Source organism: Halichoerus grypus, chromosome 4 (assembly GCF_964656455.1).
Source record: "Halichoerus grypus chromosome 4, mHalGry1.hap1.1, whole genome shotgun sequence".
NCBI lineage: Eukaryota > Metazoa > Chordata > Mammalia > Carnivora > Phocidae > Halichoerus > Halichoerus grypus.
The window spans coordinates 2,630,332-2,655,550 of NC_135715.1; the positions used below are offsets into that span (position 1 = coordinate 2,630,332).

The 25,219-nt window shown below is 60.3% G+C and overlaps 1 protein-coding gene across 2 annotated transcripts in view; it reads right to left on the reverse strand.

Annotated features, from left to right (window-relative positions):
• Positions 1-860: 860 nt before the first annotated feature.
• COL4A2 (collagen type IV alpha 2 chain) overlaps positions 861-25,219 on the reverse strand; it is a 169,083-nt gene continuing 144,724 nt past the window's right edge. For both annotated transcript variants that reach the window (XM_078070082.1, XM_036091057.2), the window contains exons 27-48: positions 25,061-25,117; positions 23,103-23,210; positions 22,039-22,260; positions 18,147-18,308; positions 17,165-17,335; positions 16,264-16,407; positions 15,249-15,371; positions 14,788-14,969; positions 13,434-13,497; positions 13,163-13,237; positions 11,819-11,926; positions 11,021-11,128; positions 10,274-10,345; positions 9,806-9,931; positions 7,423-7,539; positions 6,734-6,895; positions 6,522-6,620; positions 6,034-6,180; positions 5,759-5,875; positions 4,961-5,152; positions 3,404-3,690; positions 861-1,847 (exon numbers count right to left, since the gene is read on the reverse strand). In XM_078070082.1, coding sequence (XP_077926208.1) covers positions 1,590-1,847; positions 3,404-3,690; positions 4,961-5,152; positions 5,759-5,875; positions 6,034-6,180; positions 6,522-6,620; positions 6,734-6,895; positions 7,423-7,539; positions 9,806-9,931; positions 10,274-10,345; positions 11,021-11,128; positions 11,819-11,926; positions 13,163-13,237; positions 13,434-13,497; positions 14,788-14,969; positions 15,249-15,371; positions 16,264-16,407; positions 17,165-17,335; positions 18,147-18,308; positions 22,039-22,260; positions 23,103-23,210; positions 25,061-25,117 — 3,101 coding nt within the window. In that variant the 3' untranslated portion in view covers positions 861-1,589. The remainder of the gene's footprint in view (positions 1,848-3,403; positions 3,691-4,960; positions 5,153-5,758; positions 5,876-6,033; positions 6,181-6,521; positions 6,621-6,733; positions 6,896-7,422; positions 7,540-9,805; positions 9,932-10,273; positions 10,346-11,020; positions 11,129-11,818; positions 11,927-13,162; positions 13,238-13,433; positions 13,498-14,787; positions 14,970-15,248; positions 15,372-16,263; positions 16,408-17,164; positions 17,336-18,146; positions 18,309-22,038; positions 22,261-23,102; positions 23,211-25,060; positions 25,118-25,219) is intronic.

A 25,219-nucleotide genomic window follows, 5' to 3' on the forward strand; every position in this document is an offset into this window, starting at 1 on the left:
TGCTCACCTGGGAGCGCACCTCCACCTGGGATGCCGCTCAGCCTGCGCACCTGGGAGCGCAAGGGACCAAACAGTCCCAGACAACTCCTGACCATGAGGGGCAAGAGCTGGTGGAGGGCAATGTCCCTTTTTTGCGCCTTAGCTGCACAAGCCGAGGCTCCTTCTGTGGCTTTCCTCGGTGGGTGCCCACAGGACGGAGCCCTAAATTCCCCTTGGCGGTAACCCCCTTAGGAAGGTGTCCTCTTTCCTGGGTTCACTCTGCCGGGCCCCCTCCATTCCCTGATTGGGACTCATATCCCTGAATAACCCTCCTGTGCAGAGTCCTTGTCCTGGTCAGCTTCTGGGGGAGTGCGAATCAAGGTGGTTGCTGATATATTTCAAATGACATTATCAGACGGAAAACTTACTTTATGATGTGGAAATTGTTCTTAGAAAAGTTTACTATGAGATTGAATTTTAAAGGGTAACAATAAATTCTGAGCTGGGCTCCCAAGACCAGCCAGGTTCCAGAGAAACTGAAACCAGAAATGTGCATGGAGGTTTCTTGGAAGTATGGAGAGCTGCTCTGGGGTGCTGGGTGAGAACTGAGTGACTTTGCAAGTGCGTCTCCGCAGGGACCATCCTCCCAACGCCCACGAGTGGTGGCTGGGGTGTCTGAACACACACGGCTCCCTGAGAAGTGAACGGCAGGCCACAGACTTGGGTTCAGGTCTGCGGGAACTCGGGAAAGCGCAGCAGGGGGGCCCGGCTCACCCACAGCAGGCTCGTGGGCCCAAATGCCGTGCGGGGTCGGGGGTCGGGCTCGTGCCGGCCACCTGTGCTCTCCGGACACGAATGAAGGCAGCCAGCCACTCGGGGTATAAAAAGCTCAAAACCAACTTTTATTCTGTGGTCGTTACAGAGGTTAGATAAGTCATAGGCATACAAGTCCCCAAGGACAGAGGGTCAATCCCCGGGGCCACCTGGGGCCGAGGATTCTCGAGTGCGCCGCCCGGTGGCGTGGCTGACATCAGGTGCTGACAGGGTCCCCGCTCCTGGTGGTCTGTGAGGACGTGGGGGGAGGGGAGCTCGTGCCGGGCGACCTAAGGCTTTTAAAACAAAAGGCACCCCTGGCCTTCCTGAGGGGATTCAAATTCACATCAGTGGTCTTTGGGAGAAAACAGAGCTGCCCGCAGAGCGGCCGGAGACCGGCCGTGGGGACCGCAGCAGGGAGTTCAGGCTTCCTTTGTCTACACCACCCTGTTAAGTGGGTCCAGTACGCGGGTCGGCGGCGGGGCGCTCGGAAGCAGAGTGACTGTGCAGTGCAGATGAAGAAGTTGGCGACACCTAGCACGTGATGTATGGCCGGACAGGGGTGCTGGGGCAGGGGACAGCCCCCCACGGGGGGGAGGGGGGCCGGCACCTGCGCACGGCGAGGGGCTACTTGGTAGAAGCGCCGGTGCTGAATTCCTTTGGAAGCCTTTCCATTGGGTTTTTAAAGAAAAGAACAAGATCCGTTTGGGGGCGTCCTCTGAGGTAATGAGTTAAGAGTAAGCACCAAAGTGGCCCCCGGGCTGAGCGTGGCCCTGGAGAGAAGCGCGTCCGGCCCCTCACAGGTTCTTCATGCACACCTGGCAGCGGCTGATGTGCGTCCGGATGAGCCCCGCCTTGAGCGTGTCGGCGGACGGCGCGCCCTGGAAGCTCTGCTCGGGGATGGTGGTGAGCCAGAAGCTGTACTTGTTGGCATAGTAGTGGCAGGTCCCGCGGCCCCCGTTGCACTCGATGAAGGGCGTGGCGCGGAAGTCCTCCAGGCAGCTGCCCGGCGACACCAGCGACTGGCCGCCACCCTCGTCACCGGCGGCTGTGTGCTGTGCGGGGGACACGGGGCAGGGCCGTGAGTGCGCCCCCGGGACGGCCCGGGGCCTCGGATGCACCCCAGCTCTGGAGCATCTGCCCTGGTCTACACAGCCCGCCGCACCGCACTCTTTAATGCTAGGAGCGCGGCGGGGTGGAGCCCGCGGACGGCAGCCTGGGGCGCACGCAGCAGGTGCGGGTCCAGGGCCCTGAGCCCACGCCCATGATGTGCGGCTAAGTGAAAACCTGAACGGAAGCGGGGTATGGCCAGTGGATGCAGCGGACCTCATCTGGGGGGAAATACCGTCTCCCGCATCACCCACTCAAAGAAAGGGGTGTTTGCCTGGCGGGAGAGATACCGGAGTGTGACCTTTTTTTTTTAAAGGAAAAATACAGTCAGCGTGTGGGTCAGCCTGGCAGGTCGGTGAGGTAGAAATAAGGAGCAAAGACAGTGGCCCTCCAGCCCCTCCGCGGCTTGCGCGCGTGCAGAGGGCATGGGAGCGGTTTGGAGAACCCCCCTTGCTGACCCCCCTTGCTGACTTGTCGCTAACCGTCCTGGGACTCGTGTGGCCATTACTGGTCCCATCAGAGGGCGCCTGAGCTGGCGGTGCGGCTGTTGCCGGGAGGCGGGCCCGGCGTCACAGGGACCCTTTCTCTGGGTCTCGCGAATGGCAGAGCTCTGGTTTGGGCCCCCTGGAGGCTCATGTAGACACGCGCCGTGTGGCTCGGAGGCCTGGGCTGTGTGCAGCGGGAGGGGACTCGCTGCAGGCTGTGGGGCAAGGGAGGCTGTCCTGGGACGCGCTGGGCAGGGAGCCTCTCTGCACAAAACCACGGCAACAGAAAGCCTTGGAGTGTCCCGCGCACAGAAGGCAGGGGCCCCCCAGCCCAGAGCCGCCGGGCTCCGCTTGGGTGAGCAGCGCCGCCCGCCACACAAGGTGTGAAGGAGCTGAGGCCACGCGGGGAAGGAGGGAGCCGTCGGGCGGCGGTCAGGACGAAGTGCCCTGAGGGGAGCCTCAGGCCTGGGACCACTTCCCTCCCTCTGCAAGGGGGCAGCTCAGTTTTCATTTTTGAATTTCCAATGCAGGTTAAAAGATCCGAGGACCACAGCTTATTCCTCGGGCCTGGAGGCTCCCTGATGGTCACGTGCAACCAAAAGGGGTTTTTCTGTCTGTCCTCAAAGGTCACCTTACAGGGTCATGGACTTTCCTTTCTCCCTACCATGGCGGAGTAAGCAGGAAAACTTGAGGGCTGCCATCAGGGTAGCCCAGTTTATCCTGATTATGGCCTGCACAAAGGCCTGGTGGCAAATTAGTGGGCCCCTTCTGGGTGGGGGCACCCATGCCGAACATGGCTCAGTTAGCAAAGTGCAGGCAAAAGTGCAGGCTGTATTCCAGCTCACATCCCCTGGGCCGGGTGCCCTTGTGCAGTGCACAACCTGAACAACTGTCCTGTGTGGTTATTCTTACAAAGCCAGCTGTTCTTGCTTCCCCAGGCAGGGTGTGGTTGACGAGAAGAACTAGATTTTCACCCAGTTCCACGCTCAGAGAGAAAGTGGGCAAGTACCACATACCATGAGGAAGGAGTATCCAATCCACAGACTCCGCCATCCAGCTGGGCAGTGGGGGATGGAGACATCTTGGCTGTGCACCGCGATGGCGACGGCTGGGGCCTCGCACACGGAGCAGCGACTGATGTAGGGCCTGATGTCGTCCTCGGCCACGGGCATCATGGGCAGCGGGGCGGTGGTGGACAGCCAGTAGGACTTGTCGTTCCGACTGGCATAGTAGCACACATCCCCGGGGTTGCAGTATAAGAAGGGCATGGTGCTGAACCGAGCCAGGCAGGAGCCCGCCAGTCCTGCGGAGAGGGGTCACCGCTGAGCGGGGCGGACGCTGCTCCCCCGGCCTGGCCAGGCCCCGGGGCCCCTGGCGGGGCTCAGACCTGCACTGGGGACCCGGACCGAGCCAGGGTTCTGCAGTTCCTTGTTTCGGAGCAGACCCCGCTGGTGTTTCAGCCCCGCCCTTCCAGAAGTTCTCACGCAGGCCTCTGCGCCGGGCCGGGTTGTCAGGGAGCGGGTCTTTATGAATGAGCACCCCGTGGTGGGGGTCTTAACGCACCAGCCCCATGAATCCCCTGATGGGATCCCAGACGAGGGCCTGGCTTAGCCCACCCTGAGGGGCCCTCCCAGAAGGACTGCTGGCCGCACCCACCCCAGGGAACCTTCACCGCCGGGGTACAGGGCAGGCCAGAGCGAGGACTGAGCGGAGCCGGCTGCCCGAGCCTAGAGCCCACGGGGCGGCACCCGCAAGCTGGCCCGGCGCTGCGGCCTAGGCCCCGTCCTCGCTTCGCACTGGCCCCGTTGTCGTTTCCGTTAGACTTAGTCTGCAGGCCCGACGCGTCGACAGGAACGTGCACAGACCACCGGGTTCGGCCTGACGGGTTCCCCACCGCCGTCCCGCCACAGATCCACAGACTCAGGCACCCTCCCGCACAGCCCTGCTTCTAGCCGGGGCTTGCCGCAGGCCTTCTGTGTGCCCGGAAGTCATTTTAATTCCTCTGGCGACCAGGCTCACTTAAATACAGACGTGCCCACACATCCGTATCTGCTCTCCCGGGGCTTCTGCGTGAGGCCCGGCCTGGCCCCAGCCTGCTTTCAGAGCCCGCCGGAGCCGCTGCTGGCCTCGGGGGGAGTGCGGCCAGCCCCGGGCGGGGGGCGGCCCCGGGTGGGCGCGCTGGAGCCCGCGGAGGCCGCTGCTGGCCTCGGGGGGAGTGCGGCCAGCCCCGGGTGGGGGGCGGCCCTGGGTGGGCACGCTGGAGCCCGCCGGAGCCGCTGCTGGCCTCGGGGGGAGTGCGGCCAGCCCCGGGCGGGGGGCGGCCCCGGGTGGGCACGCTGGAGCCCGCGGAGGCCGCTGCTGGCCTCGGGGGGAGTGCGGCCAGCCCCGGGCGGGGGGCGGCCCTGGGTGGGCGCGCTGGAGCCCGCGGAGGCCGCTGCCGCGCACTCTCTGCGGCCCTGACCTGGGGTTTAGAGGTTTCCAAGGCTGTTTCAGTGTTTTCTGCAGCCCCAGGGTGTGGACGGCCCCCCTGAGCGCCTGCTCGAACCTCGCCGGGGCTCCGCGGCACCACCTACCCAGGTCCTGGTTGTGGGCTTTCTCCTGGCCTTCGAAGTATAGCAGGCTGTACCCGCTCCAGAGCTTGTTCATGCCCACGGGGCACATGGGCTCCTGGTCCGTCTGGCTGTGCTTCACCAGCAAGTAGCCGATGCTGACGCTGCGGCCGGGCATGCCCGGCAGGCCGGGGGACCCTGGGCGGCCCGGCTCCCCTAGAAGCGAGAGACAGTGGCCGCCTTTCAGCTGCCGCGTGGACTTTGGCGTGTGGCTGACATGCTTGCCTCTTGAGGCCGCTGTCCGCGCTCTCCCCGAAGCCTGGCCCTCACTGGCTCTGCCCCTTGCAGGCCGAGAGCCTCCTGCGGACGACCTGATCCACCAGGGTCCTGAACCAGGGGCCAGGGGTTGCAACACCCGGAGGCAGAAGGGCCCAGAGGACTGCAGTCTAGCCCCCACCCAACACACGGGCCTCCTCTGCCCCGAGAGCCAGGCCCCCCTGGCTGGACCTCCCGGGACAGGCAGCTCTCTGCACACGTGGGCACTCGTCCCGCCACGATGCCTGCCCAGGGGCGATTCTGGCCCCAGAGCACAGCAGAATGTCCAATCCGCCTCCAGCAGGACGTCCCTTCAAATGTTCGGAATCCGCGGTCCTGGTTGACCCTGGCTTTCTGTACCCCTGTCCTCCGCGGACGCCCTCACTTGTCATCACTTCCTCATGGGACGTCCCCGCCCCCGCCCCCCTCGGCCTGTCCTCTCTGCTTGTCTCGGTGCTCGTTCCTCCCTCCCCGAATACCACAGTCTGTTCGTCATCCACCACTCACCTTCCTGGCCCACCGGCCCCTGCTGTCCCGTGGGCCCCTGGTCTCCTCGGAATCCGGGAATAGCAGACACACCACCTCTGCCCTGGGGCCCTGCCTTCCCGGGAGCCCCGCGGAAACCTGCCAAGCCACAGAAACGAGTGTGACTAGCACGGACGAGTGACGATGCTCGGCATCACTGCTGCCGAACAAAGGCTTTTCAGCCAGAAAACCGAAGTGAAAACAAAGCAAACAGGAGAAAGAGCCTTTCCCTGGCTGCTCTGAAGCAGGGCTCCCACCTGGTTCTCCTGGGGGGCCCTGGGGCCCCATCTCTCCCTGTGCCCCCGGGGGGCCTCTCCTTCCCTGCGGACCCACTGGCCCCGGCTGGATGGCAATCTTCTGGGGGATTCCTGCAATCCCAGGGGATCCCATGGAACCGGGGGCACCTGGAAAGGGAAAAGAAAGCCCAGTTGGCACAGCAGAACCCCTGGGCTTTCTTGCTTTGACCTGTATTCCATTGTTTCATCCGCTGAATCCAATGGTGGAGCTTTCCGGAACCATCTTGCTCTCCAGAGACGAGATGGATACTACCCATCTGAGAGGTCGCTCAGCCCTTTCGGCAATTCGTGTCATTTACCACATCCCAGTGGGGGTGATGGCAGGTCCCCATGACCGAGGGAGCCCTTAGAGGGGTCCCCAAGCCTGAGGGGCAGGGACAGTCCCGAGGCCCACTCCTGGTGGCAGCTGACTGGAGACGGGCTCTGCAGGTGTATGAATGGCCACTTACCTGGGAGTCCTCGGTCTCCCTTGGGTCCCCTGGGGCCTCGGTCGCCCACACTCCCGGTGGCTCCTGTGTTTCCCATGAATCCTGGCTCCCCTCTGGGCCCTTCAAGGTAAGCAGGACATGGAGGACTCACCTGTCTGGCTGGGGGCTCCAGCCATCTCTGACCGGTGCCGCCAGCCTCCCTAAGACGAGGAGCCCTAGGGCGGCGCCGTTACCTTTCTCTCCCGGGAGACCGAACACGCCGGGCCGGCCTTGGGGCCCAGGGTCCCCGCCCCATCCTTTGGTCCCGGGGTTTCCTGGAGCTCCTGGGTTCCCCACATCTCCTTTGCCTCCAGGAAGAGCGGCAGGCCCAGGCGGCCCGGGGGGACCTCGATAACCTATTGACGTGCATCACAAGAAAGAAGTTACACGGGAGGAAGGCGCGGGCTCGGCCACGCGGCACCAGGACGCGCTGCAGGAGGCGCTCAGGGGACCAGACGCAAGGTCACCTGTTTGGGGGGAGTCTTTGGCCAGTCTAACACCGGACGACTTTCTTCATATACGTATGTTAAAACTTAGCATGTTAACCATTTCTAAGTGTGCGGTTCAGGGGCACTGAGTACATCCACCGTGCTGAGTGGCCATCACCACCTTGCACCGCAGAACTTTCTCGTCTTCCCAAACTGAAGCTCCGTCCCCAGGAGTCAGCGACTCTCCACCAGCTCCCCCAGCCCCGGCACACTTCCTCCCTTCCATCTGTGGATCTCAGCGCTCTTGGGACCTCACACAGCGCTCGTCCCTTCATGTGTGCCTTATTTCACTTCACACAATAATGTCCTCAAGGTGGAAACGACGTCTGTTCCATCCCCAAAGTAAGCCGGTCCCCACGAGCTCCTGCCCCCGCAGAAATGGGAGTCCTGCTTACCTTCCAGGCCAAATATGCCCGGTGCCCCTTTGTCACCGGGGAAGCCAGACACGTTGGAAGGGGGGGTGATGCCTGGGAAGCCCTGAAGTCCTGGGCTCCCGACTGGGCCTCGTTCCCCTTGGGAGGGAAACAGAAGAAGTCCGTTTGAGCATCAGCATCCAACATTTCGATCGACGGTTCCCCGCCCCCATCCCGCCACTTCCTGTCCCAGAGCAGGGGCCGGGAAGTGCCCGAGGCCAGGTCCGGGGAGGCCACCAGCCCCTCCTGCTGCCCAGAGTCCCCCACGCATCGAGCTCAGCGATGTGGCTACTTGTGGATGGTGCGCGGCCCTGAGAGGTTGGCTCTGTTGCTCATTAGCCCTGGTGCTGGGACCGGAGGCTCCAGTCCTGGCGGGACGAGGCCTCTGGGCCACACAGATGCTTTCAGTCCCCCTGCGGCCACCCTTCAGTAGCTTGGGCCCCAGGTTTACGGAGTGGGTCCCCACTGCTCACAGTCTGTCCCTGCCAATCGCCCACTCCCCAAGATCTGGTGATCCCAGATCAGTACTGGCGTCCCTTCCAGACGAGCAGAAGGGGCGGAACCCTGGAGTTCCCACTGAGCTCCTTTGTTTCAGCTCAGTGTCCACAGGGATGTCCTAGCGGAGAGTCCCCTTCCCCAATCACGGCCGAGTCTGTGGCCCGGCGGGCACAGAAGCCACCAGGTCATGGGGCAGCTGCGGCTTCTGTGTAGGGTGAGGACCTCACAGTGGACAGCTGCTTTAAAAAGGGCCACTAGTTTGGGAGCCCGTACGTCCCAGGTCCCTGGGATGGAGTGCAGGACTCCCCAGCAGGGGCGATAAGGATTCTGAGAAACACGCTGCATGGACAGCGAGCAGAGGGATGAGTAGGGGTAAGCCAGGGACGCTCTGGGGCACGCAGCGCAGCAGAGGTCAGGAGGACTTCCGGGGTCACGGTATTCTTCCTGAACAGATAGTTATCGGACACTTAACTCTGGAGCAGGCATTTCACCGAGGTATAAACGGGAATAAGGTGATTTCTGCCCCGGTGGAAACTGTGATGTCCCCCGTTGCCAGGGTTGGAGGCTGAACAGCATGCAGTGCGTGTCAGGGGTCGGCACTCACTGTCACACGGAGAGCAGTCGTGGGGGTGTCGCGAGCGCTGTCTACGGTCAGGATGGCATGCACCACGCGGGACCTACGCCTCTCTCCTCCCTCTGTCCCGGGTCTCACCTCCGAATCCCATGGCTGCGTGCCCTGACCCCTTCCAGAGGGCAGATCCCCTAACAAGGAGGACCCTCTGAAAACATGCTGCCTTGAGGACTTCTAGAGAAGCCAGCATGTTTGCTGGGCTCCTGTGTGTAAGAGCTTCATCTGTATTAACTCGCTGAATCCTCTCGACACCCAGAAGGTGTGTTTCTACCTTCAATTTATAAACAAAGCCATGTCTGTGGTCGCACCAAGCAAAAGGCAGAACGAGAACACACATGCAGGCAGCTGACTTCAAAGTCATGGGAACTGACCCTAGATCCTCACCCGAGTGGGGATGTGCTGGTGGACCGACCCTAGATCCTCACCCGAGTGGGGATGTACTGGTGGACCGACCCTGGATCCTCACCCCCAACTAGAGACGCGCTGGTGGACTGACCCTGGATCCTCACCCCCGACTAGAGACGCGCTGGTGGACTGACCTTAGATCTTCACCCCCAAGTGGGGATGTGCTGGTGGACTAACCCTAGACCTTCACCCCTGTCTAGAGATGCGCTGGTGGACTGACCCTAGATCCTCACCCCCAACTAGAGATGCGCTGGTGGACTGACCTTAGATCCTCACCCCCAAGTGGGGATGTGCTGGTGGACTGACCCTAGACCTTCACCCCCGACTAGAGATGCGCTGGTGGACTGACCCTGGATCCTCACTCCCGACCAGAGATGCGCTGGTGGACTGACCCTGGATCCTCACTCCCGACCAGAGATGCACTGGTGGACTGACCCTGGATCCTCACTCCCGACCAGAGATGCGCTGGTGGACTGACCCTGGATCCTCACTCCCGACCAGAGATGCGCTGGTGGACTGACCCTGGATCCTCACTCCCGACCAGAGATGCGCTGGTGGACTGACCCTGGATCCTCACTCCCGACCAGAGATGCGCTGGTGGACTGACGCTGGATCCTCACTCCCGACCAGAGATGCGCTGGTGGACTGACCCTGGATCCTCACCCCAATAACTACCCCGAGGGTGATAACAGTACAATGGTGGGGGGCTGGCCAAGAGGTTCTGCAGAACAACCAGCACTGCCCGTGTCTGCTCTGGGCCTTATCTCTCGGACTCACAGACACACTGGGTCTGGTTGTGCAGTGGTGCCACTGGGCGGTGCTTGGCCTCACCTGGATCTCCTCGCTCCCCTTTCTGTCCTGGGGCTCCGAAAGGGCCTGGGCGGGTGTTGGGCTCTCCTGGGTCACCCCGGTCCCCACCAGGACCGGGGAAGCCGGGGTCTCCGTGGATGTCCGCACCTGTGGGGGGGATAACAGCAGTGATGTTAGCAACCTCCCCTGCGCCAGGCTGATCTTCTGAAGGGGAAGGACAGTCACACTGTGCCATGAGACTCGGGAACAGAGCCAGAGGTCAGCCGTGGCGATTTCGGCTAGCCACGCGGCCTCAGCGTCCCAGATCTGATGGTAGCTGAACCCCTTCTCGGTCTGCAGAGCCCCCGGGGCCCCTGTCCATGTGGCCCCCGGATGACCACACAGCCCTCCCGGCGCCATCCTGCTCCTGAGCCCCCAAGTCCGGGATGCCGCGCAGCACCCCTCCCCTGCTGCTGGGCGTGGCCGCGTGGCTGGGGCAGCGTCGGGTACCTGGGGATCCCGGAAAGCCTTTGGTGCCTGGCAGGCCGTGCAGTCCGCTGATGCCTCGGATGCCGGGAAAACCTGTGCGGGTTTCACTCACGGTTATTCCGCGCACCAGAGAGCAACGCAGCTCGCAAGGTAGCTCAGACCTGCTTCTGTTGGCTAGTCATGGTCACCTGTCCACCTCCCTCAGAAGCACAGGGAGCATTCCGCACAGCGTGACGTCCGTGCCACCCAGGAGAAGCACTCACATCAAGACTGTTCTGGAATCTTTCTGCAGATTCCTTACACCTTTGAGGGAACTGGAAATGGTGTGTCGTTTCTCCCCCTGACGCCCGAGTCACTCTATAGATTTCGTTTCTAAGCACTGTGCTTGGAACCAACAGTCTGGATGATTCCATTCCCTCTGGATTCCCGAGGACAAACATTTCTAAAGTAGGACCCGGGAGGCAGGGGGCGAGGCCTCCTGTGATGTGGGCAGTGAGTGTGGGCGGGGTGGGCCCCCTTCATGCTGAGCAAGACAGCCCTCGAGGGCCGGGTGACCCCCAGCTCCGGCCAGCCCTAGCTCAGCGGGCAGCTGGGAGCCCTGGACAGAACATCGGGGACACCAGCCTCCGTCCCTCTCGCCAGATCTGCACTGCCAGGGTGCCCACCAGAGAGGCCAACCTGGCTAACGGCTCCTCCCCCCAACCGGCCGGGCTGGCTCTGAGCAACTCTGCGTGTCGTGTCTGCAAGGGGAGAAATGCTCTTTCTTACCTGGCGAGCCTGGAATCCCTGGCCAGCCGTGGTCTCCTTTGTCACCGGGCAATCCCACTCGCCCTGGCTCTCCCTGCGGCCCCTGCAGCCCTGTCAGTCCTGGGAAGCCTGGGGGGACACATGCATCCTTAAGTGGGACTGGAACCCCGAACTCAGGTCCCAGCTGGAGGAGGAGGGGCTTTGTGAGGAAGGACGAGCCTTCCTTCCAGCAGGGAATGCACCCCACATGCAGGTTCAGTGGGGGTGGCTCAGCCTCGCCAAAGAGAGAGCAGCTTGCGTTCCCCCATTCTCGTCCTGTCATCCAAGTAGGGGTGCAGAGAGAACCCAGGAGACTCTGGAGGATTAGCGTCAGGACTCCCAGGTCCCACGCGAAGCAAGGCAAAACAAACCCAAAGCAGCAGCAAGAAAAAAGCTCGAAACTAGTCCCCTGTTCGCTTTCCATCTTAATTCAGGATCTGCAAACGCGTTTCTGTGTATTCAAATGCACGGAAGGGGTCCTGGAGCCAGGACTCGGTCTGCGTTCCCGGGGAGATGGACGCTGGGCCACACGAGCACGTGCGTCAGCTCCCCGTGCGTCTCCCCGTGGCCGGCGGCTCAGTCCTCCCCGCGAGTTTGGTCCTAAGGCAGAGCTAGGTCATGGGCATCACGCAAGAGCCTGCCTCCCGGGGTGGAGTGTGGTCACAGCAGACAAGGACACAGGCACGCCGGCCGCTCCGTGCTGGGGGCCTGGGGGTTCGGAGCTCAGCTGTGCAGGGGAGGGTGTGCGCGGGGAGGCCGTGTGACGGCAAGATCTCATACCTGTTTGCCCTTTGGGTCCGGGGGGGCCCTGGACGCCTGGCACGCCTGTTATCCCGGGGAAGCCGACTTCGCCCACCGTTCCTTTTTCCCCAAAGAATCCCTTTAGACCTGTAAGCACAGAGTTCCTGCTTGGAGCAGAGCAGGACCTGCCTCCCTGGGGCCTAGCCCTTGCAGGGCTCAAGGGGACACCAGGAAAGGGACGCTGTCATTCCACATTCGTGCCTCTGCTGTGAACGGGCTGCGCATTTGAGCATGATCCTTCCCTGACAGTATGATCCTTCCCTAATATGTTCTCTAACTCAGTGGCCCCACGTGCTGGTATCCATGCCCTTGTGCATGGATGGGGCTGACCGGGGCAGAAATGCAGGTGTGTCACTTCAAGCCTTGGCCATAAAATGCATCATGGCTTTCCTTTGTCCCCTCTTTGGGTGGCTGGCTCTGGAGAAGGCCAGCTGCCCGGCCGTGAGGACACCCAAGCCCATGGGAGAGGCCCATGTGGTGAGGAGCTGGGGCGCCCTGCCCTCGGCTCCTGGAGGGCACCGTCTTGGGGGTGGACCCTCCCGTCCCAGATCAGCCTGCGGACGGTGCGGCCCCGGAGTCAGACCCGCCCAGCACCCGAATTCCTGGTCCTCATGCACTGGGAGATGGCACCGCTTGTGGACGCCCCCTGAGGGCGGCTGATGCGCATGTTGCGGCCCCACTTCCCCTGGGACTGGAGTCCTGTGCGCACAGTGGGAGGCTCTGCTTCCTGGGCCCGCAGCTAAGTGACACCAAAACATTCAAGGGGGGACAGCCACGATTCCTGTGGGGAGCGGCTTCTCTTCCCCAACATGTGTTCAGTTGAACAGATGGGGTCATTGTCAGTGACTACAGAGCAAAGATGCTCTTGCCCTTCTGCTTTTATAAACCAAACTGTTGGAGAAATTCTTTAGAAGGGGCGATTTAGCCAGTCCAGGGGACCCGTGTGGCTGGGAGGAAAGCCACTGGGAGACCAAATTCTAGATCTGCAACGAGCCCCGAGAAGCCAGTAGACAAGGGCCCGCGTCTGACTGCACGCTAGACTGACCCCCCGTCCACAGGATGCGCTGGTCACTGTGTCATCTGCTTCCCGTCCCCTCACATCCCTTTCAGGGACAGACAGAGCTTTCCTTTGTCTTCAGGTTTAGTTTGATAAACAATTCCAGCGTCTTGTGTGCACATGGGCTCGAAGACCTCAAACCGTTCCCCGAAACGTGACTCAGCCACACACACTGAGTGGTACGCGGGGTGAGCCAGCGCCCGAGTGAGCCGCACGCAGGGCTCAGGGCTGTCGCTGAGATGCAGGGGCGGGGAGGCCTCACGTACCTGGTGTCCCCGTGACGCCCCGCTCCCCCTTCAGGCCTGGGCTTCCCGGCAGGTCTACGGTGTCTCCGATGTCCCCTGCGGCAGGCAGAAAACACGGTTGACAACAGGCCTTCCAATGGCAGGTGGTTAGTTTCACAACTTTGCTGTGTTATATTCCTAATAGAATAATTTGCTTCGAAATTCCTGACAGCATCTCGGGGTCTGACCGCCACACCTGCCGGAATGCTCTGGATGGTGGATGCCCTACGGTCACGGTCCGAGCAATACTCACCGAAGTCACCCGTGGGGCCCACCTCGCCGTACAGGCCTGCTCTGCCCGGAGCTCCCTTGTCACCCTAGAGCAAGGTCAGACGTGAAAACATCTCAGAAGCTGTTCACAAAGTAGGTTTGTAATTCCGAAGGGTTTAGCCTGTCCAGCTATTTGGCTAAAACCAACACTCAAGGTTTGTTATCGGATCGATCTGCAGCAAAGCCTTCGAGTTCTTCCGCGTAACAGTGGTTCTTCCTGGGCCGTGAAGCCAGACGCTAAGAACTGACGCTAAGAACAGAGATGGTGGGTGTCGCGGTCACGACGACGGTGGCACACGCATGGCTGACTACATCCCACCCTGCCCCTTCGCACCGGCGCCCGTGCCGGGTCCCGTCTCAAGAGCGCCACTGGAACTTCAGGACAACCCTATGAAGCAGGTATAGGTGTCCCGTTTGACAGATGAGCAAGCTGAGGCACAGCGAGGCTAAGGGATTTACCCGAGGTCACCCAGCTAGGAAGCGGCAGAACGGGGATTGGACATGGGCCACTGGATTCCCAAGCTTGCTCTGATGTCGCCCGGCCTTGCGCTCCGTCTGTGGACACTGAGACTTCCCGAAATGAGGTTGGTCGTGATAATGACACCGGGATGGCGTCCGTGTGGCTCTGTGACCACAGACAGCATGGCTCCCCTGCCTCCGGCCGAGGGCGGCGTCCTGGTCTACACCGCAGCGTGGGCGGGGGATTCCACACGGTGACCTCTCCCGGCCCGGCTAACTCGAGTCTGAACCACGACCGCGGCCCTGCTCTGGGGGTGCGGGGAGGCTGCGCCCGAGGCCGCGTCCCTGTTCAGAGGGGCTGTGTGTTCTGTTCTTACGGCTTCCCCTCCTGACGAGGAGCACACATCCGTGTGGCCCACCCATCTCCACGGCTCCATGAACTTTACGCGCGTGCCTCCCAGATAACGACACCGAGCGTTTTCAGCCTCCAGAACGTTCCCTCGTGCCCTTCCCTAGTCCCTAATCCGGCCCTAGACAGCCGCTGTCTGGCTGACCTCTGTCACAGTCTTGTCGGCTCTTGACCTTTACACACACGGGGTCGCATCGTTAGCACTTTCTGCTTTATTTCGTTCAGCACAACGTCACCTGTATGGTTGCACTTCTCGGGAATTCTCCCGACCACGTGATCACCAGTGGTGGTGGTGTGCGCACCGCACGTCCTCACAGTGACCCCGGGACCCGGGGCCGCCTGAGCCCCAACTCGGAAGCTGACCGTGGACCACTCGTACCCCAGTGGATGCTGGACCACAGCACCCGCTCAGGAGCCGAGGGGAGAGGAGCGATCACAGGCAGATGTGGAGTAAGCGATGCCCACTTACCCTACTTCCTGTGAACCCGGGAAACCCTATGATTCCGGGGGGGCCGGGCACGCCGGGGAATCCTGGTGAACCAGGCACGCCGGGAACGCCGATGTCTCCTTTGACTCCTTTGATGTGGCCTGGCTTCCCCGGCAACCCGGGGACTCCCGACAGCCCGGGGATCCCTGGCATTCCGGGAACACCTGCGGGAGCACCCCAAGTGTGAGTTGCCACCCCTACGGGGGATGCGGCGGCCGCCCTCCCCAAGCGTGCAGCTTTGCACTCCCGACGGCTGCAAATCTTAAACCGGGAAAGTGAGGCTACTCAGGCCGCAGAGAAGCCGCGGGCCACCGCCTGATCAAGATGTTGGGGTCAGAGGAGCTGGAACACAGCGGGGCCTTCTCGGAAGGAGGGGCGTCTGGTGCAGGAAATACTGCCCCTGGGGCTGAGCGGGGTGGGCGGGGGGGCGTGGCAATGCTCACCTTTTAGGCCCAGGTATCCTTTCAACCCCATAGGTCCTTCATCTCCTTTCTCTCCTTTGATGTCTTTCATTCCTGGCAGGATGATGGGAGGTGGTCCTGGGGGCCCGGGGTCCCCGCGGCTGCCTGCAAGGGAACAGAATACAGTCTCTCCCTTGGCCTCCGGGCCAGGCGGAGGGGCACAGGAGGAGGCCCCTCAGCCGCGGCTGTACCGGCCAGCAAGTCCTGGGGGGCTCTGAGCTCCAGGGTGGCACGTCCCCCCCAGTCCCGACTGGGCCTGAGCAGGGGGCAAGGGTCTCCGAGAGAGACCGAGGCTGATGGCAAATGCCTGGCTTCTCCCACGACCCCTTCTCCATGCGAGCAAGTGCGCACTCGCACCCCTGGCCACTATGGAACTTTAGAACATCTTCTTGCCCTGGAAAGGAACCCGGTGCCCATCAGCAGTCATCCCAACTGTTGCCTACCCCCCGCCTCAGGAGGCCACGAATCCACGTCCCATCTCTGTAGATTTGCCTATTCTAGACATTTCACACAAAGGGAAGCAGACAATGTGGCAAAATGCTCTCAAGTTTTATCCACGTTCTAGCAGGTTTCAGACCCTGGTCCTTCCTTCTTGCTGGTCAGCGTTCCTTCATGTAGATCTGGAAAGTTCTCATCATCAGGAAAAACTTCTGTGACTCTGGGTGGTGACAGGTGTTAACTAGTCTTACGTGGTGACCATTTCACTTACACACAAATACTGAACCTCATGTCATCACCTGAAACTGAGGTTGTTTCAATTATACCTTGATAAAAACTTCTATTGAATACAAACAAAAGTTTCCTTGGGTTGGATTCTTCCCTCATGACACGGCCGGTGGGTTGAGGCTGGGATAAAGTCTTCTAATTTTTGTTAGTTTCCTTCTTTTCTAATTGTGCCTAGCTTTTGGGTGTCTGGAATATTCATTTTAAGCAGTGCTACGCCCCACAAAAGTGAGTCCCAACCCTGTCAGAAACACGGTTCGAGAGGTGGACATACCTTTCACACCCGGCTCCCCAGCCAGACCCTTCAGTCCTGGAATTCCAAAAAATCCGTCTTCTCCTTTGTTTCCTGGAAGCCCGGGTCTTCCTTTGAGCCCAACCATGCCTTGGAAACCATCCATCCCGGGTGAACCTCTCCCGCCTTCAGAGGGGACAAAAAAGTGCTGGGTTAACCATGGATAAATACACGGGATATTTCAGTCTTGCTCGTCTGTGACATTCCAAAGAGGCTAAGATTCCTACCCTAAAATAGGGATTTCCGGGACACCATTCCTAAGGGGCTTGTCTGCTGACCTGCAAACAGACTGAGGTGCACAGAGTCAGCCTGCCTGCCGAGCGGCCACTGGGGCCACGACCTACGGCAAATGTGCAGCGGTCGTATGAAAGACGCAAGGAAAACGGATGGTAACCTATGTCCCTGGCTGCCGGCGGGAGGTCGCGGCAGGATGTTAACGCTGCGCCCAGCGTGGGGATCCTGCAAAGGATCCCTGGAGAGTCAGATCACTGTGTAGCTCAACAGTCAAGGGCCAGAGGGCTCCCCTTCTAGGAAAATTGGCCTCGGTTTGTGTGCAAATAAACCTAGCCCAGGGACCAGGTGTTTTCCTCGGTTTTGGTTTTGTAATAACCAACCAGCCTCTGGATCTGACCCCAGTGTCCGGAGAGGCCTCTCCACAAATCTCCCACGTGGAGACCGAGTCCTGCTCCCTCGCTCTGGGTACATGAGTGCCTCGGCATTTTGGGGCAGGTCAGTCACACCCAGCCTAGCATCACTAGCCTGTTACCCCCCAGGTAGGATGCCTCCCGGGGGCCCCAGCCTGCCGGTGAGCGGGGTTCGCCTCTCCGAGTCCCAGTGTAACCCCGTGCCCACCTCAGGGAGCGTCCCGTGTGCCCACCGTTACCTTTCTGCCCGGGGATACCAGGCATTCCGCTCATTCCTTTAAACCCAGGACTTCCTGGGGGGCCTCTCTCCCCCAGCAAACCAGGATCACCTCTATCGCCAAAGAGACCCTTCATGCCCACAGGGCCAGGGACACCTGTGTCCCCTGGGTCCCCTCTGTCTCCAGGCAGACCTGAAAAGCAGAGGAGGAGGGAAGGAGAAAAAGACGAACAAACTTAGAAGACCTAAATGCTCACGGGGGCCTGTCACCCCGGATGGCGCCCAAGGGACATCTGCACCCCAGCCTCCTTGTGGGCGGTGCAGCCTCTGGGGGGGGCTCCAGTGGGCAAACAGCCTATGGCCTCATCTCCGTGCCTCCTGCCTCCACCCACCTTCCCCCGAAGGAAGCCCCTTCCTCTCTTCCCCAATTCTGTCACTTTCAGAAAACAAGTAATATCCCTCCTCAAAGCAGAGCAGTGATTTTGAAGTTCCACAGTGGAAATTTCATTTTTCCTACTGAAATCTTCCCTGGGACCCCAATATACAACAGATATGAAGGATGAATGGGTTTCTCAAGTGGTTTGAATTCTTGTCTGGCAAAACACATGTCCTGTTTCTGGAACCTGTGACGAACAGTGTCCTCCCCCCTTTCATATGTTGAAATCCTAAAGCCCCAGTACCGCGGGGTGGGAGTGCCTTGGAAGACAGGGCCTCGAAAGAGGTCATTACAGAGAAACGGGTGCTAATCAGACGTGACCGGTGTCCGTTTAAGAAGAGATCAGGACCTGGACACACCCAGGGGAACGGGAGACATCCGGCCTCCAAGTTCGTGCGAGAATGAATGTTGTTTAAGCTGCTCGGTGTGGGCTTCTTTCAGAACCCCTACAGGTCTGGGAGGGGGTGCCCTGGAGCCCAGGTTGAGAACTCCCTGGGGGAGGGTGGTGCTGGTTCACTTGTCAGTACTTGTGAGGCCCTGACCCCTCCAGGACAGGGGGCATCCTTACCTCCGTGACCGGGGGCGCCTGGCAGCCCCAAGGGCCCCTCCCGGCCGGGAGCTCCTGGGAAGCCGTGCTGTCCCGGCGGCCCGGGCAGGCCTGGCTGGCCCGAGGGTCCTAGGAAGCCCGGCTGGCCCTTCAGGCCCGGCATACCCGGCATGCCCTGGCTTCCTGCGGGATGAAGACAAGCGGTGAGGCCAAGCCCACGCCCGCCGACCACAGCTACCTCTCAGACGTCCTCTACCGAACGGCGTTTGGTCCGTTCCGGAGGGCCCCAGAGGACCCCGGAGGACCCCGGAGGAGGCACGCAAGTGTAAGGGATAAGCTCACAGCGACTCCGGCCGCCACCCACACACACGGCCGAGCGCCCTCCCTGCTGACCGCTGATCGCACCAACGAACTGGGAACACACCCTGGCAGCCTGACGCCAGGCTGTGAGTTTGTTTTGGCTTTTTTCTACTCGACGTTATATTTTGAGCATTTTGCCACATTTTAAAATATTCTTTATGTGTTGAATGGGTGTGCGCGGAGCAGGACCGCGTCACGTGGACACACTCAGTGCCCGCCCGGCCCTGTTCCCGCGGACGGTGCCGCGAGGGATCCGTGCCCGCGTTGGAGGCCGTTTCCCTGGGACAGTGTCCTGGAAGCTGACTTCGTGGGTCAGGCCAACGCTCACCCACGCTGCGGCCGTGCGCTCCGGCGTCGGCTCCGGGGTCTGCACCCGGCCGCCCTCCCCCGGGCTCTCCCCGTCGGGGCTGGTGCCGACACAGACGGGAGCCCGGCTGGCAGGATCGGGGGGAAGCGCCCGATCAGCTGCGAGATGCGCAGGGTGGGGTGAGAGTGACATTCCTTTCTTCTTGGGTTGGGTTTTTAATGAAAGTTTTGTTCTACTATTTTCCTTTGGGGATATTGAGATTTTTCTTATAGATTTTAGTATTCCTCATATACGTTGACTGATTTCCTCCACAGCTATTGTAAAGTTTACTCTACTTTGCTGCCCAAAATTTCATTGTGTTTTTGACGTGAAGATTAGCATCCGTATGCAAACTTTATGCACTCTGCGTGTGTGCACGCACACGGTTTCTTCCCTTGCTTTTACGTTTAGAACTCCTGCCCTACCAACTGGTCACACGAGCATGTATTTTCTTGTAGGGGTTTTTTTTTCCAGATACTAAGTCCCTGGGCCTTTCTTCTGGGGCTTTAAAGTTCACTACGTTCCTCCAGTTAATACCAGTAGGAGGGCCGATGCCCACTTCACAGAGCTTCTCCAATGACCTTCAAGTGCACCTGCTCATTGAGCCCACGACCATCCCACGGAGCGCGCAGGCTGACCTGAGTGGAGGGACAGACCAGTCGGGGGACGGAGGGGAGGGGCATTAACAAAAGGGACCAAGTCAGTGTTGGACCAACCCAGAATCCGACGTGCAAACGTGTGTCCCAGCTGTCTGATACGTGGACACAATGGGGGAGAAAGGTCTGCCAAGAGCAGGAGCAGATTCAAAGCAGAATCCTGCAAAGAGATTCTCCGAGATGCATGGATGCGTGTCCTCACGTTCTCCAGTCTTACTACGTACGGGAAATGAAGGCACGTCTACGGCTCAGCTTCTCCTCTGGGGTGAACAGCTCCAGACAGAGGACAGAGCTCGTGGTGCCGACGGTCTTGGACAGCAGGCAGTGCGGGAAGCGGTCAAGTCTGACTGGGGGGGTCAGGCTCCTGCCGCAGACCATGCCCGTCCATGAGGATGGGCAGATAGCTTCACCACCAAGAGCCCTCCTGGCTGCTGAGCTGAGAGCGTTCACGGGAGCGGAGATGGGAGCGGAGGCTGTTGGGTTGGTGTGTCCGAGCACGGTTTCTGGGGCGCCTCCTTCACAGGAGTGGGACGTGGGCAGGACCGGCCGCAAGCGAAGGGGTCTGCCCCGACCACGGCTACTTCAGTGGCTGCCCTAGAAAAGTCAGGCCTGGGTGGCTTGCTCCTCAGCTGTCTATTGTGACATCAGAACTCAATATTTTAAGCCCATTTCCATTTCTAGAACATCCGCTAAAAAAGGAACACCAACAAAAAATCTGCTTCCTTCAGCAAAGTAACTGCAGCTCGTGGACCTGGGCCCCTGCTCTCTGTGGAGGCTCTCTGCCCACACAGGCTGCCCTGGGCGTCCCTGCACCAGGCCCACGTGGCCGAGCGAGCTGCCTGCCCGCTGCCTCACTGCCCCGGCCGGTGGGGCCCACGCGCAAACAGGTTCTCGAAGCGTCGATGCTCCCAAGTCAGAACTTCTACTAAACAGTAAGTAAGCAGGTCGCCGTGGGGACATGGTTGCCGGGGAGCCTCCACGGGCCCGAACGTCAAGCCGTGGCCGTTTCTGCTCCAACACCTTGATGTCTGCGGGAAATAGTTACGTTTAAGAACATCCATCAGAAGGGCCCCCTGTGAAGAGCCTGGGTGGTCTGTGCAGCCGAGAGCACGGAGATTGTTGGGGGCACGGCGCCGCCACTCCTTTAAACAGCCTCCAGGGAGGCCGCCGCGCCCCGCGCCGTCCTGCCAGCCGGCCGGCCTCCGAGGAGCGATGCCCGTAGCTCCATGACCTACTGGGGGTGCCACGTCGGCAAGGACAGACCCAGACGTCCTGGCAGAGGGTCCCCGCCGCTGCGTGACTTTACCCACGGCCCGTGTACCTGCTTGATGTGTAAGAGGGCGAGTGTGGATGTGTGGACGTGATCGTGTGAGAGCGTGTGGGCACACATGTGGGTCTCCGTGTGTACGAGCAGGCATGTGCATGTGTGAATAAGCCTGTGGACGTGTATACATGAGTGTGCGGGTGCACGTGCACGAGTGTGTGGACCGTGCGTGAGTGTGAGCCCGTGTGTGTGCACTCTGGCCCTCTCAGGCTCCTCCTTCAATTCTTCAGCCTCCCCCCAGTGGATCTCTCGGTGAAGCCCGGCACCCAGGCTGGGGGTCCTCCTCTTCAGTCGACAGTGGGGATGTGATCGACATGGGACCCCCTGCCCCATCCCCCCTCCCCCAGCCCCAGACTCAGACCTCCTGGAAACAGACAGGCTCATCCGAGAACCCAGTGGCGCTCCTGAGCCTGGTGAGTTCACCTGCCTGTCGAGAACCAGGCTTCATCCGCCTGAGTGTTCTGAGGCCCAATGACACTGGGGGGACGGGCCACCCGCTTCCTGCACCACTTCTGCCCGGGCTTGGGAGCCAGCACTGACAGCCGGGCCGTTGACAGACGAGGAGTCGATTCGTGAAGTCACGGCTCTTCCTGCATCTCCGTATCCGATGGGCAACACCAACGGTCTGGCGGTCTCCGGTGCACGGCGCACCGAACGTAAATGCTTGCTCTTCAGTGACTTCCAGTCTCCCACGGAGCAAGGGTGCTTGGGGTTCAGATGCCAGTTCTGCATAAACTGGATTCACAGAGCCATTGGATGCCCTGGTCACACACCAGACTACTTCCTTACATTACGCCGATGATGCTGCGGACGTTAAAATGTCCCACTCCGTCAGTTTTCACACCAGCCACTTAAGCTGGGCCCCACGTCATTCTGTCTTCTGCCTCGCCCTACTCCTCAGCACGGCCTCTTCCCTTCACACCAGCACCACACATTCTGCAGAAAGCTCCCCCCCAGCTTGAGAACAGACGACGAGCATCATTAGTCTGTATGTGTGAAAGCTCAGAAGGCCACCCCGTCCTGGCTATGGAACGTAAACCCAGGATGATCAGTGTCCTAAGACCTTCTAAAGGGATACTGGTACTGAGTGTGGGGGAGAAAAAGCAACACGCACTCCATACAGCCTGTGGTTTTCATCAAATCCTGGGAGGGATTTCGGACCCACCTTTGGGCGCCACGGTGCCGTGGGACTGGGCTCCCCGCTCCCCTCCCTCCATGAGGACTTACCCCTGAATCCAGGTGGGCCTCTCTCTCCTGGAGGGCCTTTCAGCCCGGGCTGTCCGGGCAGTCCAGCATCACCCCGGGGCCCGGGCTGGGCTCCCAGAACTTCTCCGGGAAGGCCCCTGTCCCCTGGGGGCCCGATGGGGCCTGGCAGACCAGTGGGACCCGGGAGTCCATCCGCGCCAGGAAGGCCTGCTGCACCTTTGGATCCTCGGGGCCCCACGAACCCTGAAAGGAAACATGGGTCGTCCCCATAACTGCAGGTTAGCATCGTGATGGGCCAAGACAGGTATCAGAAAGAGGCTGCAAATGGCAAGGTTGGCAGTCGGGGGCCTCAGCTCAAGCCCTCGCCCAGTCTCCCACCTTGGGACCCACAGCCTTCCGCCCCGCTCCACCGTCTGGCCCCCAGCCCCGCGATGTAGCTCAAGTGCAGAAGACCTTTAGAAACATCTGCTTCTTGGACCTGAATCTTCATAATTCATGGGCTTCCTTGTTGTACTAAGATTCCCCAAAGAATACCTCCCCTGGACCTTCCACGTTATGTGTGCAAGTGAGGACAGAATTCCCTCCAATTGCAGGAAAAAGGCGTATGCTCTTTTAGTCACCGACGGCTTCTGTAATTCTTCGCCGTGTCAAATGTAGATGAGCGCTTGCTCAGACGAGCGCAAGCTCGAGAGCGAGCAGCTCAGTGGAGCATAGACACCCTCGTGTGCTGTCTGGTGAGTGAGAGATTGGAGTCGACGACCTGAGGGCCTCGTGCCTTTGGTGACAGACTCAGAAGAGGACAGCATTGGGTTGCCTTCAGAATGTTCATCATCAACCAGAGAAAATCGCTCTGCACACCTGTCTCTTTTCCCTGTAGGAGCTGGAGGGATCTTACGCAAAACTCCAGCATGACATGAGTGATGGGAAGGTGGAGAATTTTAAATTTCCCAACCAAGGAACAAAGTGGTCATCAAGCACGTGTTGACAGTTTCTGAGTGTCCAAAGACAAGACAGCTGGGGCACCCATGTCACATGCAGTCGCCTCCCAAACCTAGGGGCTGCGTGGGGGTCCGACCCTGCCTTACCTGGGGGTCCTGGGAATCCTTCACGACCTGGGTCTCCGGGGAGACCCCTGAGCCCTGGTGCTCCGTCAGCTCCCGAGAGTCCTGGTATCCCTTGGAGGCCCTTGGCACCTAAACAACCCAAAGAAACCACGACACCCGTCAGAGCCCCATGAGCAAACCCCAGCAGCAAATGTATGGGAGATGGTCAGGTTCAGCAGCTGACCTCACACGGTCCTTGTGAGCCTGGGAAACAACGAGGCGGGGGGATGTCACCTGAAAGGGCGCTTCTGATGGCTGGCCATGCCCACGGCAAACCCCACTGACCCCGCAGCTGTGTCCGTCTATGCCCTCCCCGGAGGGCACTGGTAGAAGCCTTCCCTCCAGACTTGGCCAAATCCTTTACCCAGAGCCAGTCCTCCCAGATCTGAGAAACGCTGACTTGTCGTACTTGGAATGGATGCTTTAGACGGAACAGCAGAGGAAACCTCAGACCAGCTAAATGAACGAATCCTGTACTTTTGGATGTCTTTGATCTGACCCTTTTCATGGGAAGCAAACTCGAGATATTTTTTACGCGTGTCTCTGTGTCTGTCTGGTCTGAGGCTCAGAGATTCCCTTCATCTGAGGAACAGAATAAAAGGGCTTTGCGTAGAGGACGTCCTACACGGGGATAAGGTTCGACAGACAGAATAAAGCAAAAGACGCATTTCTCAAGTTGTTTGAAGTGAAGATGCATTTGGTGAGCTCAACTCATCAGTCAGTCCCTGAAAGGTGATCATAGTCAGGCCTATGGGCGGGTGCACCCAAAATGAAGACAGGACACAGAACCCCGACATGCTGCCTCTGAGCTCTCCTGTGGCCTTGGGGTCACGGGCCAGGGCCCTTCTGGGGGATCTGTGTGTGCGGGAAACACCACACACCATTTTCTGCAAGCCCCCAGTCACGTTCTGGATGGAGTATCAGTCTGCACCAGAGATGTGGAATCTATGAGCTCGTGAAGCTTCATGTTGTCAAAACATGATCAAAACCCTCCTCACACGCAGCTCATGTGTATTTTGGGCCCTGCTTCCACCCAGCTGCTGCTGAAGACCGTCCTTCCGCAGGCTGCTACCCCTGGGACCCGCCGTTGGTGGCTGGGTCGGCGTCTGTGGACGGACAGACGTCCAGAGCTAGAGCGGGAGAAGGTCACAGTGCCGTGCGGATAATGCAATGAGGGAGATGCATGCTGGGTCCTCAGAAGGCAGCCCGGGGATGTTTCAGTGCAAATAACACTTGTGCCTTTCGCCCTGCTGGCCCCAGACCCTGCGCACTGTGAGCCTGGGAGAAGCCCTTGAGCTCGGGGATGCGCACCATAAAGCCACGGACTTTTCCAGTCTTGGGGTTGTCTCTCACTAGCTCGGCACTTCACAGTTTATATAGGACCTCCCCCACAGTGTATCATGTGCAGTGTTAAGGTTGTCATTTGCAAAGCGGGAGGAGTCCAGAACACCTGTATTATTCCTCTTGTAGAGCCAAGAAGACTAAGACCCACAAGGGATGAGAGGTGCCCGAGGCCCCCCCGCTAACTAGCGGAAGAGCCGCGTGCCCCATGCTCTCAGCACCAAGTCAGTGATCGGAGTGATCGGGGCGCTTTCCCTTGCCCTGCGGCAGCCAGAGGAGGAGCTCCCGGGGTCCGAGGACTCGTCTCTCCTGGGCTGACAGACACAGGCATCTGGGGGTCCCCCAGGGGTGAGGCTGCCCAGACCCCAGCTCTTATCTGAAAAGCCATGCCGCGACTGGGCACGTGGATGGTTCCAGGCACTGGGCTCTGCCACCTGGAACCTTACTCGATTTACGGGGATGCTGTGGTTGGGCGACCCTACATGAGTGACCACGGTCTGCGACGTCTGGGGGGGAGGAGGGCGGGGCAGCAAGAAGAGGAGCCAAGAGGGACAGGGACAGCGAAGACACAGAGGAGGGGGGAGACGCCTCCCACTTACCTGTGGGGCCTGGGGGTCCCGGCAGGCCTGGCGATCCCTTGGGCCCTCCGACACAATCTGGAGGAGAGGAAAAGAGAGGAGCTGGGGCGTCTCTCACGCTGACTCTCCCCGCTTCACGAGTTGCCAAGGGCGGAAGCGGCTGCCATGAAAAGCGGCCAC